The sequence below is a fragment of the Phaenicophaeus curvirostris genome, chromosome 3, assembly GCF_032191515.1.
Source record: "Phaenicophaeus curvirostris isolate KB17595 chromosome 3, BPBGC_Pcur_1.0, whole genome shotgun sequence".
NCBI classification, from domain to species: domain Eukaryota; kingdom Metazoa; phylum Chordata; class Aves; order Cuculiformes; family Cuculidae; genus Phaenicophaeus; species Phaenicophaeus curvirostris.
Window position 1 is genome coordinate 19,331,339 of NC_091394.1, and position 17,820 is coordinate 19,349,158.

Below are 17,820 nucleotides of genomic sequence, written 5' to 3' on the forward strand. Positions count from 1 at the left end.
AGATAGTAATTTTTGCTGGCAAAGTAAAGTTCACAACACTAAACCAATGATTTGAGAATCTCATTACTGAAACAAATCAGCAGATCAAAAGAAAATAAAAAATAATTATCATGTGTATTTAATTCATGAAAAAACTAGAACTGTCCTAATAAAAGTTAGAAAATACATGAGTTATTTCTTTCTGGTTAATTTTTCATTTTTTTCAGTTGCTATTAAACTTGGGCTTTTTTAATAAGTAGATAATAACTACAAAATTTCTAAATCCTTAATTTAAATTCAATAACAAGTGAATAATTAGAATAGTTCATGAGGTTGCCATATGTGTTTTCAGTAGCTGTAAGTGTCCTTTTAACAAGTGGGAAACTAGAGAGTAGAGAAGAGAAGGGGAATGACCTTCCCAAGCAAGCAAGCATGAGATCTGGGAATTTAATTTGTGCCTGTCAAGCCTATTTTTAGTATCTTTTTCATTAAGTAATACTGCCTGATTTATGACTGCCAGATCTCCAGTTATTCATGATTACAGTCCTGGTGAGTTCAAATGTCACAGGAGGTACTTTCTGGAAGATAAAACAGAGGAAGGCCTTTGGAGCCTCAATTACTGGTCCAGAAATTCTCCTATGATGTTCTGTGGGACAAGTTAATTAAGTTCGACTTATATTTTCTATAAGTCACTTTAGTCCTCGCAGAGGAGTTTGTATTCCTTCATGCTTTCTATTAAAAGGGATCTTTTAGAAATTCTGTTTTAAATAAATGTATTTTAAAAAATATCATAAATTGTGTACTATAATCTCGTAGAAAACTGTCAAAAAGATATGACTTTTAAGTCACAGGTCTGATGTTTACGGAAGTTGTGTGATTTTACTTATTTTTTTTTCATCCTCGCTTTCCTTTCTCTTGTTCTTACTGGACAGGAAGAGCTCAAGTACTCCATTTATCTTTTATACTTTTGCTATTCCTGGTAACCGCTGACTTCTCTGAAAGGGACATAAATTAAAACTTTCTGATCATTGATTAGGGTAATAGAAGTCCTGCTAAGTATTTTCCTAGGACTTCTTTACGTATTGGTCATATGGGAATGAGCAGAAGAAAGTCATCAAGCTTTTCATTTGAGAGTGTGTTTAGTCTGCAGTAGTCCCCAGAGTGGATTGTTATGGTATAGTGAAGGCAACATAGGTGAAACTAAATGCTTGTAGTAATTGCAGCTCCTTTACTTCCTATTAACTTCCTGTACTCCTGTAGGAAAATTATGTTGGATTCTATAGTCCTTCATAGCTTGGTTAGAGACAACATAGTGAGTTAAAACTATTACATGACCCTGTTGCAAATACATAGGTGTCCAAAAATGGGGAAAGTGGTGTGTTAATTTTAATTCATTTCTCTTGAGACCTCAGAACTGGCAAGTGAGTTCTCAGGTGTGATGACAGTTGTTAGTACATTAATGCAAAGTAAAAGACTTCTCAATTACTCTTCATCCCTTCACTGGAGCATCATTTTTTCTCCCCCTAATCTTCTCATCCCTTTGCAAGTTTCTGCAGTGCTTGCATTTTTCATAGTGTTTTTAAGAATTAAAGTGCTAAAACTGAGACCTTGCTAAAGGAAGTCCCATCTGACCAAGATGTAAAATGGTTGCTTAAGTCTTTTTAGCACACGGCAGTGACTATACAGAACAAGTTCCTATAGCAGCCTATGAGACAGAAACCACTGTAGTACATAAGACTGAGAAACTGAATTAGCTTTTTTATTAACCTTTATTCTGTATAGTTTTATATTGTAGTTTTCCAGCTTGAATTCTGCTCTGATTTTCAGTTTTTGTTAAGTTATAGAAATATAACACTTGCAAATATTTGCACAGGAAGTAATTTTTTAGTTGTTTTCACAAAATTGGTAGGAAGTAGAATAATTGCCAGGTTACAATACACATCCTGCAAATAAGACTGCATTTAGCAGTTTTCATGGCCTTTTTTCCTGTTCTTTCTGTTTATATATTGCAGCATTTTGTCCGTACCACATTGGTCACTTCTCCATCGTTGTCCTGGGCTTTGAGGAATATGTAAGTAGTGTTTTATAATTCCCAAATGAAAAATGTGCCACTGTTTATTTATAGCAATAGTTTAGTGTCTTCCTTCCATGTCTGTTTGTGACTGCAGCAGTAACCTGGAGTGTGCCTCATCTTTTCTCCTCACTATTTAGGCTATGATTAAAAACATTCTTTCAGTCTTTCCCTCTTTGTCCATTATTTACGTTTCAAGTGAGGTTTCCTCTTTTAAAAAGGTTTTACTCTTTTTTAACAGCCTATTTCCATGTGCACATTTTTGAAAAGTGCTAAGTAATTTTCATAGCTGATAATAGGCAGCAAAAGCTGTGAGATAGTGTAAGGTGACACTACTTTGTTTTGTACATAGTAAAAATGTGATTTTGTGTTTGAAGGAAGGAGTTGTTACTTTTCCAGTAAAAGTAAATACTTCCTACTGTTGGTGGAGATACCAAAAATAGTAGTTAAGTAAAATAAGTAAAAACCGGAGAAACTTGTTATTCTTCTGAAAGAGTTGAGATTTGGGATGTATCTAATTACATAAAAAAAAGGTGTAGTCTTTTAAGAGACTGACAAACTTTTCTCTTTTTCCTTTCCCTCCAGGTTCAAGCATCTCACTTTGAAGGCCTGATTACAACTATAGTCGGATATGTTCTGCTGGCAGTAACTCTAATTGTTTGTCATGTATCCTTTTATCAGTAGTTACCTGGTTGAGATTTTACATGTAAATAACTTTTCTGACTGTATTTGGGGGTGGCACAGACATGATGCAGATGCAATTAATTTACCACTTTGCTCTGCTCTTTTGGTGAAATTAGAAGAAAAGTTCTCTTCTGTTCTCTTGGACATTAAGAAGCTGTCAGTGTGACTGTATCTTCAGAACACTTGCACATATTTAACAATTCATAATCATAGTCTTTTATGCTTGCTTGAAGGCTTCAGTCAAATGTTGAAGGTCTGTCTGAAAAGATGAGTTTAGAACCATTTTTTTTTTCCTCACTGTCCTCACACTATTGCCGTGGACTATGTAGTTAGAGCACAAAGGAAAACAGGATTGTGAAAACACATTGGGTACAATGGGAAATCTATTCACATATTTTTGATCTGCCAGATCTTGGGAGTGTGGATTGTCTTAATTTCTCTTCGGTGTCTCTGAACTACTGAGAATTTGCAGCACGGATTTCTTTCAGGTGATAACCCTCATTACAGAGAAAATTAAGTAATGTCAGAGGTCCTGAAAGCTGGAAAAATTTGATCACAAGTAAAAGATCTGCATTCTACCTGCATGTTTTTAAAGGGGCTAACTACACCAATCTCAGTTTGGAAGAATAAACATTTGTTAGGAGTTTTCTGTTCAAGAGTACACAAAGCTAACAGCAACTTTAAATCTCACTATACCTTTGTGCAGTACCAATGTGGTTAAACAATTGATTGGTATGTCTGTGTTTTGCCTTCTAAAAGAAAACAGAACAAGTCTTCAAACTGTATTATGCATTCAGCTTTTCTTGAAAAAGGTGAGAATTTGTTTCAGGCTGCATGAAAAGGAAAACTACCATTCAAGATAGGCCTTCAGTTTAGAAGCTTGCGTAATTGGGACAGACATTTTCACAGCCAACTGTTCATTTCTTGAGAAGACTTTTGTATGCTTAATTTAAGAAGGGTGGTAGTATTATTATCTATGTATTTATTCATTTATTTTTAGATGCATGTTTGGAGAGGTTATGCAGCACATCAGGCTGACTTACAGATTTGCAGGCAGTTTTGAAAATAGAGCCCTGATGAAATACATACTTCCTATTTCACTTTTTTTTTAAAATAAAGTTTCTTGTTGCTAAAAGGTGTATAACACAGTGTTTTGTATTAATCAAACTATGTTTTGAAGCATTTTTGAGTATTATTTTCTTGACAAAACTATTCAGGGTTTGGCAGCACTTGTGAAGTTCCAACGCTCGCGTCGTTTACTAGGAGTTTGCTATATTGTTGTCAAGGTAATCCTGGTTTTTTATGTGTAGGAAAAGCTCTCAATTGAAACTTAACATTTACAACTTTCTTAACCATTTCTCTGAAGTTAGTGAGGTGTTATCCCTTTTTTCCTACAGGTTTCCTTGTTAGTGGTGGTAGAAATTGGTGTGTTTCCTCTCATCTGTGGCTGGTGGTTGGACATATGCTCTTTGGTAAGAATGGCAATAAATGAGATAAAATCTTTTTAATGGTGTCTAGGAAAAAAAGTTCTAATGAGAAATAAGTTGTTTATATGACTTTGACAGCACTATTCTGTTTTTGAAAACGTAATGTTTCCAGAGGGAAATGTTTTTCTAGGTACTGCTTAATGCTTATTTTGTTTTCCTTTGTTATTGAATACAAATTAACATGCTCTTATTAAAGTAATAAGATCCTACTACTGTAACAATGAATTTGCAGGTAAACTTGTGTACTGTATAACCTTCTTTATGTAGCCATCTTGTGCAAAATGGTAATAAATTCAGATTTTAATAGTTGTCCAGTCTCTTTCTGTTTTGAACAAGGTACATGCTATGTTTGCTTGGAATTGAGAAGGACAGCTTTTCTGTCCTGAAAAAAAAAAAAATAGTGATTAGTTTCAAATAGAGAAAATTATTTCTACTAAGGCTAGAAGAAATTAAATTTTACTTAAGAGAATAAATATTTGCTTACACCACACTGCCACTTTGAACTGGTTTATAACTTAGGTTTTCTACATTAGTGTTTGAGTTAACTTCTTTCTGTCAGAAGAAATAGATCACCATTTGATCTTTATTTCCTGTTCTTATTGTAAATTATTTCCTTTTTTTCTGATTAAATGCTACAAGTATTTATGTATTAGCACAAGGCAGTCATTTAAATTAAATGCCTAGTAGTATATATGAACTAGGGTAACCAAAATGAGTAACTGGAGGTTTGCTGAACTTTAGTCATATTTGCTTACTACTTACCTTCTAGGAAATGTTCGATGCCACTTTGAAAGACAGAGAATTGAGCTTTCAGTCTGCCCCAGGTACCACAATGTTTCTGCACTGGTTAGTTGGAATGGTTTACGTCTTTTATTTTGCATCCTTCATTCTTTTACTGAGAGAGGTAAGTCTGTAAGTGCAAGATTGCTATGTAGCATAGTTAGAGAAGCTTGCCTGTTGAACTGCTAGATAAGTCTTTAAATCTTCCACATGTGGATACTCTTGATAACTGTTTTGTTGTGTATATTGGATTTCAGCCTTACGTAAAAAAGGCCACACTGGTACTTAATGCAGTGGAAAATGATGATGTAGAGTGTAATTTACTTAAAGATTTTTAGTTTACAAAGAGTCCTTAAACACAAGTACTGTCCTCAGATGGATCTAAATATATTTCTTTTGTTTAAGATTAATACTTTAAAAAATAAACTTGTAATTAGCTGATCCTTCTCCACTTCTCTATGATAATGCTTCCTTTGTTCTACCATTTTGTTGAACCTTGTTCAGCAAATACCCTCTTATGTTCAAAACTTATTTGCTGCAGCAGTGTTATCTAAAATGAGAAACAAAGAATAAATACAGAGATAATTTTCTCTTCATGTACTGTTTTCTATTTCCTACTTCAGGTATTGAGACCTGGTGTCTTATGGTTTCTCAGGAATTTGAATGATCCAGACTTTAATCCTGTGCAGGAAATGATTCACTTACCCATTTACAGGCATCTCAGGAGGTTTATCTTATCAGTGGTAAGGGCTTTTCTTAAAACTTTCTTTATTTGGTAAGAAAATTTCATAAGTTAGCTCCCATATAAATAAATCACTGTATATTTAAGGAAAAATATTTTCACTGTGAAGGTGATTAGACACTGGAACAGGCTGCCAATAGAATTTATCTTTTGGGAATACTCAGAATTCAACTGGATAAGGTTCTGAGCAACCTAATGTAACTGAGTTTGCACAGAGCAGGGGGTTGGAGTAGTTTACCATTAGAGGTGCCTTCCAAAACAGATTTTTCTGTGATGTCCTCTCCTTATGCTAAATCACAGGACATGTTTGTGCATTCAGACAAGTAATGTTTATTATTATGCATGTTATAAATCACGTAACTCTTTCATGGTGCTCTTAATTATTTCAGTAAACATTGTGCATCCAGTTCAGCCAGAGTAGTGCAGCAGTAATTTTCTAGTTAAGTTTTTGATTGGATTATGCTGACTTAGCCAGTGGTGTCTGTTTCCAGATTACTATTCTAAGATGCTGAAAATAATGAAAATTTTCCTTCTGCTTGTTTCTGAAGTTTGCCTAGCAAGCAGCAAGGGAAGAGTATCAGGTTGTCTGACATAAATGTTATATCAGCTGTGACAACTGATATACTAGAAACAATATTATTTGACAAACTGTATTAGTACACCTAAAGTGCTTTGAGCAGTGAAAGCTCATAGAGATATTTTAGTTCTGTCAGAGAGCCCTTCCGTATACGAAGAGGAGCTGATATATCTAACTTCCTGAGTATTTTCTCCTTAGCTGTCTGAAACTTTGTGTCACAGCTAGTGTCCCAAATATAACCAAAGACCTGCCTTCCTTTTACTTCTTCCACATTCAGCCAGAGAGCAGAAAGAGAAAGCAGCAATGTAGATGTTCAGCCTTTAGCTAGGGCTAAGTCACTGCACACAGGATATTTATTAGTCTGAGACTGATGGGAAACTAGGTTTGGTTATTTCTGCTATTCAGACTAACTTGTTTAACTTCCTTGTTGCAGATTGTCTTTGGATCAATTGTACTGCTCATGCTCTGGCTTCCTATACGCATTATTAAGTATCTCCTGCCTAACTTTCTCCCATATAACGTTATGCTCTACAGGTAAGGATTTAATTTTAAAAATATGTGTTTTCAGTCTCTCTATAACTAGAAAAATACATATCTGCACTCTTTGACCATTAATGTGATATTGGTGTGCTTTGCTTGTTTTCAGTCAATCTAAACTTCATTGTTCTAGAAAAGTAAAAATGTGAAGGATGTGGATACATCATACAGTTTGTCAAGTAAAAAGCTACTGAGAAACGTAAAAGGCATTTTGTATTACTTCCATAATAATGGCTAGTTGGATTTCACATGGCCCAAAACCACTTTCCCTTTAAACTTTTTGATAGTCATGTTGCTGCCATGTTTGTTTTTCACATTCATTCCTGATTGTCATTGCTTCAAGACTAAATGAACATTTGTAACTGCTTTTTAATGATAGTAGTATCTTTCTGTTTCTAAATAATAAATGAAACGGCAATGGTAGAAGCAAATCGTATTCTCCAGTGTAATCTTTCACAACATTTTTTCTTACATTTCTTATGCACCCAGTACTTAACCTGTGCTCAGGGTGGTATATAAAGAAAAATGTCTGCAAAAACCTAAAAATTGTTCCTATTGGCTTCCAATATGTTTTTTCTTATTGTGGTAGTGTAAAAACATTGAGGTACTGGAGCGTGTACAGAGAAGGGCAAGGAAGCTGGTGACAGTTCTGGAGCACAGGTCTTGCGAGAGGCAGCTGAAGGAACTGGGATTGTTTAGGCTGGAACAAAGGGGTTGAGAGGCAACCTTACCACTCTACAACTACCTGAAAGGAGGTTGTAGCAAGGTGGGTGTTGGTCTCTTCTCCCAAGAGATAATAATAACCAATAGGATGAGAGGAAACGGCCTCAAGCTGTGCCATAGAAGGTTCAGGCTGAATATTAGGAAACAATACTTCACTGAGGGGTTGTTGAGCACTGGAACAGGCTGTACAGGGAAATGGTGGAGTCACCATCCCTGGAGGTGTTTAAAAGATGAGTATTGTGGTGCTTAGGGACGTGGTTTGCAGTTTGGCTTGGGAGTGCTATATTTATGGTTGGACTCAATGATCTTAAAGGCCTTTTCCAACCTAAATGATTATGTGATTCTATTTATTTATGTGAAAAGATTGCTATCGGAATGTTCCTTCTGTTTGACTTTCTGCTCTTTCCATTGTTTCTAGTGATGCTCCAGTAAGTGAGCTTTCCCTAGAGCTCCTTCTGCTTCAGGTGGTGCTTCCAGCTTTACTAGAACAAGGACATACAAGACAGTGGTTGAAAGGTCTTGTACGAGCATGGACTGTTACTGCTGGATACTTGCTGTAAGTAGAGAAAGACAAAATCAGCTACAAACATTGTGTCCGGCTTAGCCTTTTAACATGAAAGTAAAAAAAAATTTTTTGCTTAGTAAAGAAAAACTCTAAATAAGTATCACTAATAGCTTGTTAACTTTGTGTAGTATGGAAAAACTAAAGAGATAAGTGTCAGTAGAGCATTTCCATGAGTCGTCTAAGTAAAATTCATGTGCCTGTCTTGCATTTCTTACTGTAAGCAGGAAAAAAATGGGAAAATTTAGTTGGAACACTAAGCTGAAGGACTGAATACATTTAAATTGGGAATTTTAAAGTTAAGTTCAGGCTCTAAGGAAGGATAAAATTGTATCTTTGTCAGCTAAAGTAAATGGTTATACGAAGTGAGGTTCTTCAATTTAGACTGCCAGGAAGAGTTCTAGCACTTGAAATTATTTTTAGTTCACAGTTGTTCCCCAAATTAGTCAAGAAAAAAATAAGGTTGATTTTGTTTCTAAAAAGTTTTATATCTGACTTCAAAGTGTGTTGGCATTGTCCTGCCATGTCTTGTTCACTGTGTGTTGTGCCAATGCAGCACTATTAGGATGAAGACTAGGATGAAGAGGTGCTCGGGGAAATGGTTTAGTGGCAGGTAGGAATGGTTGGACTGGATGATCCAAGAGGTCTTTTCCAACCCGGTGATTCTATGATTCTATAACTTATTCCTTGCTAAGTTATGTCTGAGACTGAGGAAATGAATTAAATACTTTCTTCTCCCATGGCAATACAAAATATTCATTTTAGCTTCTCATAAGAAAACTCTCCCCACTCCTGTTATTCTCTTGGTTTGCATTTTATAAAGTTATTTCTCTAACTAATTTGTCCATGTTTTGATAGTGTTTATGCATCATGCAAGAAGAGAATTTCTGTGGTGATGATAGCAATGCCTTTGCTTTCTCCACTGTTGCAGCTGTTAAGAACAATTGTGAAATAGCTCTTCAACAATTTTAGTTGAGCAAAGATGAAAATCTTCCTCTTCTTTTCTTAAAACAGAAAACTTTTTTTAGGATTGCTGTTCTTAGAAAGTTGTGAACAGGTTTTGAGCAATTTAGAATCTTCTTGAAAGACTGATTCTGTAATTTTGGAAACACATCTATAGCAATGTAGTGCTGTCCTTGTGCAGTGTAGATTTGAAGACAATTGTTTGCAGTAGAACTTAGTAGCAATACAAGAAAAGCTGTCGTTTGAGCTGCCTGCTTACGTGAACTGAAGTATAAATGCAGTCTTCCTTTTATACGCATAACAAATCTAATACCAGGTGTTGTTTTTAAAGCAGTGAAACAGATAGTTAGCTTTATTTGTGGCTGTATTCCCATGGTTCTAATCTGCATCCACACTAGCATTTTGTTTCTAAATTCTCTGCTTAGGATGACATTGAGTACATAATCAGAAAATTATTTCTTTTACTTTATCACGATTCTGCCAGTACGCCTGTATAAGTTTTGTACAACTTGTATTGAAACAGAACGGAAATTTTGATTGTTACAGGGATCTCCATTCTTACCTACTTGGTGACCAGGAAGAGAATGAAAACAATGCAAATCAGCAGCCTAACAACCAGCATGCTCGCAATAACAACGCCATTCCTGTTGTAGGAGAAGGTCTTCATGCAGCCCATCAAGCCATACTTCAACAAGGAGGACCTGTGGGCTTCCAGCCTTATCGTAGGCCTTTAAAATTCCCGCTCAGGGTAGGTATATCTAATGCCTTTAGGCAAAAGTGAAAGGCATAATATTTTTTGCAAGAAAGACTTGATCCACGTATTATCCGAAATCAAGTGGTGGGTCATATTGTTTTGTGTTTTGTATAGTTTGCATCTTTCTAAAAAGTAAACTTAGTTATTCTCACATACAACTTTTTTTCAGCCTGAAAATTAAGGCCTTCGATTACCACTTTATTTATACATCCCATACAATATATGTCATCCATTAGTTCATGTCTTATTTTCCAAACAATTAGTAATCAGGATAAATATAACCTTCCCCTAGCAAACAGGTACTTCAGGAGTGTCTTTAACAGGGCACAGCTTTCAAGAGGGCATACTTCAGACTTGTAGCTGAACTGTATTTTTAACTTATTAAGAAGTTAAATGGAGAACATCTATATTAAACACAGGAAAAAGTTATAATACATGAAAGTTCTAAATCCCTACAACTAGAAAGGAAATGGTTTTGGCAAATACTTAACTTTCTACAATAACATATAGGTCAAACTACATAAATTATTTTCTTATTACCAGAACTCTGTTTATCAAATATAGACTTAAACCCAGCTCATTTACCATGGTTTCAGGTATAGCTCAAGAATGGAAGCCATGGCTGAAGTTAGAACAGTGTAGTACTGCTTCTGAAGTTTCTTTTAAATGTTAAATCTACCAGAATTCTCATAACAAAATATAAAATAAAGCTTGCGGGGGTTTTGGTTTTTTTTTATAAATCTTAACCTAGTAGACCTACAAGTTCCATCTACTGCTGACTATACCCTCTAAAATGGCTCTTCACAGGCATGCGTGAGGTATAGTGCTGTTGTAGAGGAAATAGTGGGAGGAAGTAGCTCAGGGATGAAAGGGCCAGGGAAGCAGAATGAATTCTCTCTTCTCATAGCAGCTGCTGCTACATCACTTTGGTTATAACAGGAAATCCAAGCATACTCTTGACTGAGACCAATTTAGTCTAGCATAAACATGCATTTACTGGTGAAAGGAGTGCTGCTGGTCATCTTTCCATGGCAATTGCTCCCTTCTTACCTTCTTAGCATGAATTCCTGTGCTAAAGCATACACAGGATGGGCTGGAACAGGAAACTGGTCCAGCAGAAAACTGAGGAAATATGCAGGGGGCATTAATTAGACGCGTTTGATAGTTCGGATAAGATCTTGTAGTGTTTTTTTTAAAAGAAAATATGATATTTGTGACATCTTCACTTAGATTGAGTCAAGTTCATATGAAGTTGCTTGGATGACACGCAAGTTATTTGAAATTAGTTCCCTGTTTGGGTGTTAAGGAGGTAATTAAAGTGGATTCTCACTTACTGTGACCTGATAATAGGTAAAAACTGTGGACATGCTGCTTTCAAGGGAGGAGTGCGTTAACCTAGGGACTCATAAAATCCTTTCCAGAACTACCTTCACATGAGTTTTATTTTAGTTCTGTGGATGCCTCTGCGTAAATAAGTGCTGAAATTGCCTCTCCCTCTCAAATCACTGCATAGAATAAACTTTCAGACTCTCAGGCTGCTGACGTTGAACTAGTGAGAATAACTAAGCAGTTTACTACTCAGCTGTCAAGGGTGGTTTATATTCAGTTTTTATTATATATTGTTTTCCACTAGCACTCACTCGTGTCCGTAAGGATTGAGCAAGCAATAAGAACTGATGCTTCGTGTTATTTCAATTACAAATAAACAATGCTTATGGGCTTCTTTTTTGCATTTAATTAAGTACATACTGTTAATCTCACACCACACAAAAAGATCAAGATATTTTTTAATAAATAGGTAATAAATGTACTCTTTTTAGCTAGTTCACTTTTATGAAATAATATTGTTGTGGTGGATTTTGGAGAGAGGAGAGTTGGCGCAACATCTTTGAGTCTGAATCTATTGTGGTAACTGTCAGTGCTTCTGTGGTATGAGTGACTAGGCTCCTGTGAATTGCTTAGGTGCAGATCAGGAGTTACTTTTCTTATGGTGCGTTCTCTTGCTCACTGATCCAAGAAGCAGCTATGTATGGTGTTTAAATGCTTTATGTGTTGTTTATTCCCATGTGAAATGACTTCTCCCCAGCATTCCCTGTGTAACTCTTCAAACTGTGTTGGTCCCAAGCAAGTCACACTATGTGTTTCTCACCATTAAGGAGGGTTGTTTTGCCTGCAGTCTGGCTGTCAGTTACTCTGGTTTTCTTCCTTTATCATTTGAGATCTCTAACCCTGGAATATTCTGCGTGGAGAGTATGTGGCGGTTACCTGGCAGGTAGTTGGGTGTTGTGAAATCATCCTTCTTCACGCAGGCTAATGTCTACAAGATTTTCCTTCCTTTAGACAGTGCTGAAGATCATGAGACTGATCTGCATTGTCCCCCAAAGTCTCATCAAGGAAAATGTGCCACAGCTTCAACTTCCTCCTGGGTAGAGTGTTATGATAATGTGTTAGTTTTCCCCTAGTAAGTTTGCTTGTTATGTGTCTTAGATTAGTGAGGCAGAACTTCGTAGCACTTGGTGCCCGAGACATTCAAATACTTAAAGAAGTCGAGTGCACAAGAATTCTCTGTTAAGATCTAAACCCGGCCAAGGAGCCACCAGCTTTGCTGCCTGCTGCTAGTCATACAAACCTGAGGCCATATGGAAGAAATTTCTGCATTATAAAATCACTGCTTCCCTTACCTGACATACAGAGCTAGAAACCTTTCAGGGTTAATTGAGAGTCATCATACTGGCCAGTGCTGAAAGAATGAGATTATTTTCTAATGTAACATAGCAAAGAACTTCACTTATTCTGGATTCAAGTGTTAATTTTTACTGTTATGACAACTGATGAGAACTCTTAAAGAAAAACACAAAACACTGCAGGAATGCTGCATGTAGTATGGACAGGTTTCTTATTGCCAGTTTACTAATACAGTGAAACATCAATTGGTATTTGAACATTCTAGTTTAGCTGCTTTTCTAGGTTGATATGTCTTTTAACCAACACTAAAAAATGCATAAACTTTCTTATAAACTGTTTCTCTTTTCTGATTCTTTCAGATATTTCTTTTGATTGTTTTCATGTGCATAACATTACTGATTGCTAGTCTTATCTGCCTTACCTTACCAGGTAAGTATATTATTGTAAAACTACAATTAAAATCAACTCAGTATGTTGTCATGCTTAGTAATAGCAGATGCTTTGAACCTACTGTTTAAAATTAAAAGGAGATAACATGGAAAACTTGTCTCATTTTTAATGATACATCACCAAATCATAATAGTTTAATATCTAAATGGTGGAGTTAATACCTGTATTTAAATGTGTGATTTAAATGTATTTAAATGACAGTGATTGCAATTTCCTTTGTTCTGTTGTACAATAATTTTGTTAAGGGTGGGGCTCCAGGTGCTGAGACCATCTATAGTAGTCTTGAGAGAAAAAGAGAATTTAAACTCTTGAACCTGCTTTCCCATTCAGAGAAGGAAAATATGTAGGTTTTTTCTAGGTCTTCTGCAGTATCTTTAATTAAATATTCTGAAGGTGTCATCGTGACAGGTCTCTAGGAGGCTTTGAAGTAATATACATGCCACTTCTCTTATATGTGTGAATAAGTATTTTAACAAAATCAAAAGCACCTTGTAGGGTTTTATTTAAATAATTTGGAGCCAATTAAGATATATGAACTTTTTTGAATTTTATAGCCTGGCTACCATAGTACCAGGTCACTTTTACTTCCTTGTTGTCACGATCGTAAAGTCAATAATATGTTGTTTGGAGTTACGAATTTTGTGGTGGTGTCAATAGTAGCACATAAAATAATTCCACTATAATACTAGTGAATACAAACACTATTAAAAAAGAAATGTAGCAAATGAGTCTCCCATTTTTGTTGGAGAGCTTCAGAAGCCCCGCCAGCAAGTCATATAAAGTTATTATGAGGCAGTGAAATAGACCTAACGTAGTTCATAAGATTTAAGTTCAAGCTTATGCACTAATCCATTATTGCCTTTGCCATTCTGAAGATTAGTGTTTATGCACTGAATAGTATGGTATTCAGTGCTTTGGTTTTCTGTAGTTCAGATCACATTGCTGGTGAAAGGACCTTTTAGGAAAAAAAAATATATATTTTTATAAGTATTTTCTTACTAGGCATCCTTCCTTAATACATCAAAAAGTATTACTCTATTTAACAGTGTTTGTATTTTCAGTATTTGCTGGCCGATGGTTAATGTCGTTTTGGACGGGGACTGCCAAAATCCATGAACTATACACAGCTGCTTGTGGTCTTTATGTCTGTTGGCTCACGATCCGAGCAGTGACAGTGCTTGTTGCCTGGATGCCACAGGGTCGCAGAGTGATTTTTCAGAAGGTCAAAGAATGGTCTCTCATGGTGAGTCTTAAGAAACATTTTTACTGAATTCATGGGAAAAGTAGCTAACAAAACTTGTTGTTTTATTTTTGCTTGCAGGTTTTACTCTGTAACGTATACTACATTTTCCTTCTTGGACTATATTTAAGCTTTTGCAGCTTACATTCCCATTGCATAGGGTAACTGTATTTTTGGAAGCTGTTTACAGAATTTAAATAAGTGCACTTATTTTTTTTTTTTATGTATATATGTGTATGTTTGTGTTTCTGTTTTCCTTTAAAAGTGAATATGTTGCATTATGCTATCTGTGATCCTCAGAGATTTGTTTTCGCGTATACCTGGAAGCTTATTATTATTACTCAGTTAGCAACTTGACATTGTCAAATAAAAACAAGCTGATAGATGATGTTGAACATGTCTCTACGAAGTAACTGGGTGAATGTTTTCAGGAAGATCTTTATGATCTGTGAGGTCTTTGAGTTGTTCAAATTAATACTTTTAAAAGAAATATTCTTTTTGTTACCAGGAGTTCAGGTTCTTGCCATGGCAACAAGTTTTTATCTAGGTTTTGAGAATTTCCATAGATCTCTTGCTTAAGTATAGTGATTTTAAGTGTTAATACCATAAGTGGTATCTTGTGACAGACATGTTTATGTGCTTAGTGTGACTAGTTTTGTATCTGACATTTGTGTGATGCATGTAAATTAAGAGAATGCTAGAATAAGGAAAGACTTAAGCATGGTATTCAGAGTCTTTAATTTTTAGGTCAGAAGAATTCTGTAATAAATTAATTTTTAAGGTTTGGTTTTCACTGAAGAAAAATCAGCAAGTTTGAAAAGATTCTTCTCTAGTTTTCCAACATACAAGAATACTCATGTAATGAAGTGCCATTGGATAGTATTCCCTACTGATAACAGTCAAAGTTGCTTTTATGGTTTAAAACAACATGGACATCAGTAGGTACAGTCATGCCTTGTTCTGGAGGGGCCATGGCATAGGACTGAATCTTGAAAAGTGGCGCTGCAAAACTATGTCATTAATAAAAATTATTTCAAAGAGTGTATGTGTATAAATTAAAAGTCTCTGTTGATTTTTTTTTTTTTTTTTTTACTCCAGCTTTATCTATTTGTGTCTTTGAAGTTACATTTTGAAATTTAAACAAAAAGAGTCATCTACTAAACATGTTGATTAGATGTCTTGGGTTTTTTTAGATAATGAAGACATTAATAGTGGCTATACTGCTAGCTGGTGTGGTTCCACTTTTGCTTGGTCTTCTATTTGAACTTGTCATCGTTGCACCTTTGAGAGTTCCTTTGGATCAAACGCCTCTCTTCTATCCTTGGCAGGTCAGTTGCTCCCATTCTTCTGCTGGTGATACATTTCTTTACTTAGAACTCTAAGGGGTATGGGAGTTCCTGCTTTGTATGGATTCCGTGCTTCAGAGCATTTCCCATGAGTGCATTTCCACGTAACAGAGAAAAGGCTGCCAGTCTAGATGTAATGATTATCTAAACCAGAAGGATATGCTTAGGAATTTTAAGTGTGAAAAGCCAGACTTTGTGGGATGATATCAGAGGATCTTTGCTTTGCATTTCAGCGATCAGATAGGCACTTCTTCACAATTATGCTACTGAAAAGTTACGTACAGAAGTTAGTATAGCTGTATGTACGTAGGTACAGACGTGTGTATTCTGTCTGACCTTTCTGTAAAGCTTTCTTCCTACAGTTAGTCAGCAAGAGGTTCAGCTGAAATTTTTTTCTGTACTAGGTTCAATTCAGTGATGATACACACTATGAATGAAATTTTGATATGGTTTGGGATCATTCTGGGTTTAGGTTGAGGTGTCAAATTGTTAATACAAGATTTTGTGGTAGTAGTGTTTTGGTTTTCTTCAGTCAAGTCTCACAGGTTAAGGGAGTGCAAACTTTTTTCCTTCTAGTGGGTGAAACAATTGGAGGTACGGTGTACTGAGTGACAAATGCTTGCGTCCCCTAGACCAAATTGTCAAACAACTTGTAACTCAAACCCTAACCAAGGGAACCATAACTCAGAAGATCTAGAATATATATTACGAAATAATTAGGAAGTGTTCAGGAACAGTGATTTTCTAAGCTGTCCACAAACAGTTTTCATTTACTTTTGGCATCCAAATGTTCAAAGCGGTAAGACAAAGACGACTGACAGCTAATTTAAATATTCCATTATTTTATGGAATATTTATTTATGGAATTTATTTACAAGTATACTTTGGACTTGTCTAAGTAAATGAATCGTAAGTGGGGGCACTGTATGATTGTGGTGGTAAAGGATCATACTTTCTAAATGGTTTTGGAATGACACTGACATTTTTGTAACAGGGTTTTAAATTTTTCAGCATATCTAGGGTAACATATCCTAACAAAAGCTGTCTTTTTATAATAATTGTTTAAAGAAAAAATATTTCCCCAGCAGTTAAGAAGATTAATGTAATTGTGATGTCCTAAGTCTTGCCGGCTCTGTAGCTGTTTGTTTTGTGTTGTCAGCCTATACTTTGCTTTCTGGTTTTGGTGGGTTTTATTGAAGAATCTCATAATGTATATGTAATCCAGAAAGAATTGATTCATGATGTGTAATGTTTACTAGAAGCTTGTATATTGTGTTGTCTAATTCCATGCCATAATAATTGCATTATATGTTAAGGCATAAATTTTCCTCTGAACAGTATGATGTTCTTTTGATGAAGAGCGTAGCCTTACTTTGCTTAGGTTTTCTCACACCAAGTTGGGTTTTGTGAACCATTAAAACTTAAAAAAAAGTCATTTCCTGACTTACATGAGCATGTTTGTATCTTGTTTCTCTTCTTCTTTTAAGGAATCGAATAACTGATTTCTAGGTAAATGTTAGGAGTGTTGATTAGTTTGTACCAGAATGTTATTCTGTAGCTTTAATGCTTTTAATTTGCATTTGTCTTTGGTGTAATGGTAGTAGCTGATTTTTCTGCTTCCAGGGAGCTGAGCATTTCACAGATGTCAGTTAAGCTTGAAAGCATCCTCTTTTACTTAGGAATTTGCAGATGCCTCTGTTGTAAACGATGTCCCTATAAATAAGAAAGTAATAATCTTTTCACTTACGAGTAATATTGAAAAATTGCTCTAAAAGCTTTTTGTTGTCAAACTATTTGAAAATCTGTTAATGCTAATAGTCCACTTTTACAAAATTAGGATTGGGCTCTTGGAGTTCTGCATGCCAAAATAATTGCTGCCATAACACTGATGGGTCCCCAGTGGTGGCTGAAAACTGTTATTGAACAGGTAGGAAAAAATTGTCCATGTGAATAATCTGTGAATTCTATTTTGATTTTTTTTTTTTAACGTATGAGTTGGAAAACGGAGTTACTGTTGTAGTAATGGAGTCATTTGAGTAAATGAGTAAAACTCAACTAGTCTTGCATAACACAAATTGTGTAGCTTCTTCCTTTAAGGTGCAATTAAAAATGAAACAAAAATAAACCTCAGAAATCTGAAATTTAAAAAAAGCTTTGTATATGTATATGCAGTTTTATCAGGTTTGTATTAAAATGAGAAACTTCTTTCTTCATTTGAATTCACGTGTCCGCCACCCAAG

At 35.4% G+C, this 17,820-nt stretch overlaps 1 protein-coding gene across 2 annotated transcripts in view; it reads left to right on the forward strand.

Annotated features, from left to right (window-relative positions):
* Nucleotides 1-17,820, forward strand: part of MARCHF6 (membrane associated ring-CH-type finger 6) — a 50,265-nt gene that overhangs the window by 25,645 nt on the left and 6,800 nt on the right. For both annotated transcript variants that reach the window (XM_069853482.1, XM_069853481.1), the window contains exons 11-23: nucleotides 1,992-2,050; nucleotides 2,636-2,716; nucleotides 3,952-4,020; nucleotides 4,132-4,206; nucleotides 4,991-5,125; nucleotides 5,625-5,744; nucleotides 6,754-6,854; nucleotides 7,999-8,136; nucleotides 9,652-9,853; nucleotides 12,904-12,973; nucleotides 14,056-14,237; nucleotides 15,428-15,562; nucleotides 17,418-17,507. In XM_069853482.1, coding sequence (XP_069709583.1) covers nucleotides 1,992-2,050; nucleotides 2,636-2,716; nucleotides 3,952-4,020; nucleotides 4,132-4,206; nucleotides 4,991-5,125; nucleotides 5,625-5,744; nucleotides 6,754-6,854; nucleotides 7,999-8,136; nucleotides 9,652-9,853; nucleotides 12,904-12,973; nucleotides 14,056-14,237; nucleotides 15,428-15,562; nucleotides 17,418-17,507 — 1,457 coding nt within the window. The remainder of the gene's footprint in view (nucleotides 1-1,991; nucleotides 2,051-2,635; nucleotides 2,717-3,951; nucleotides 4,021-4,131; nucleotides 4,207-4,990; nucleotides 5,126-5,624; nucleotides 5,745-6,753; nucleotides 6,855-7,998; nucleotides 8,137-9,651; nucleotides 9,854-12,903; nucleotides 12,974-14,055; nucleotides 14,238-15,427; nucleotides 15,563-17,417; nucleotides 17,508-17,820) is intronic.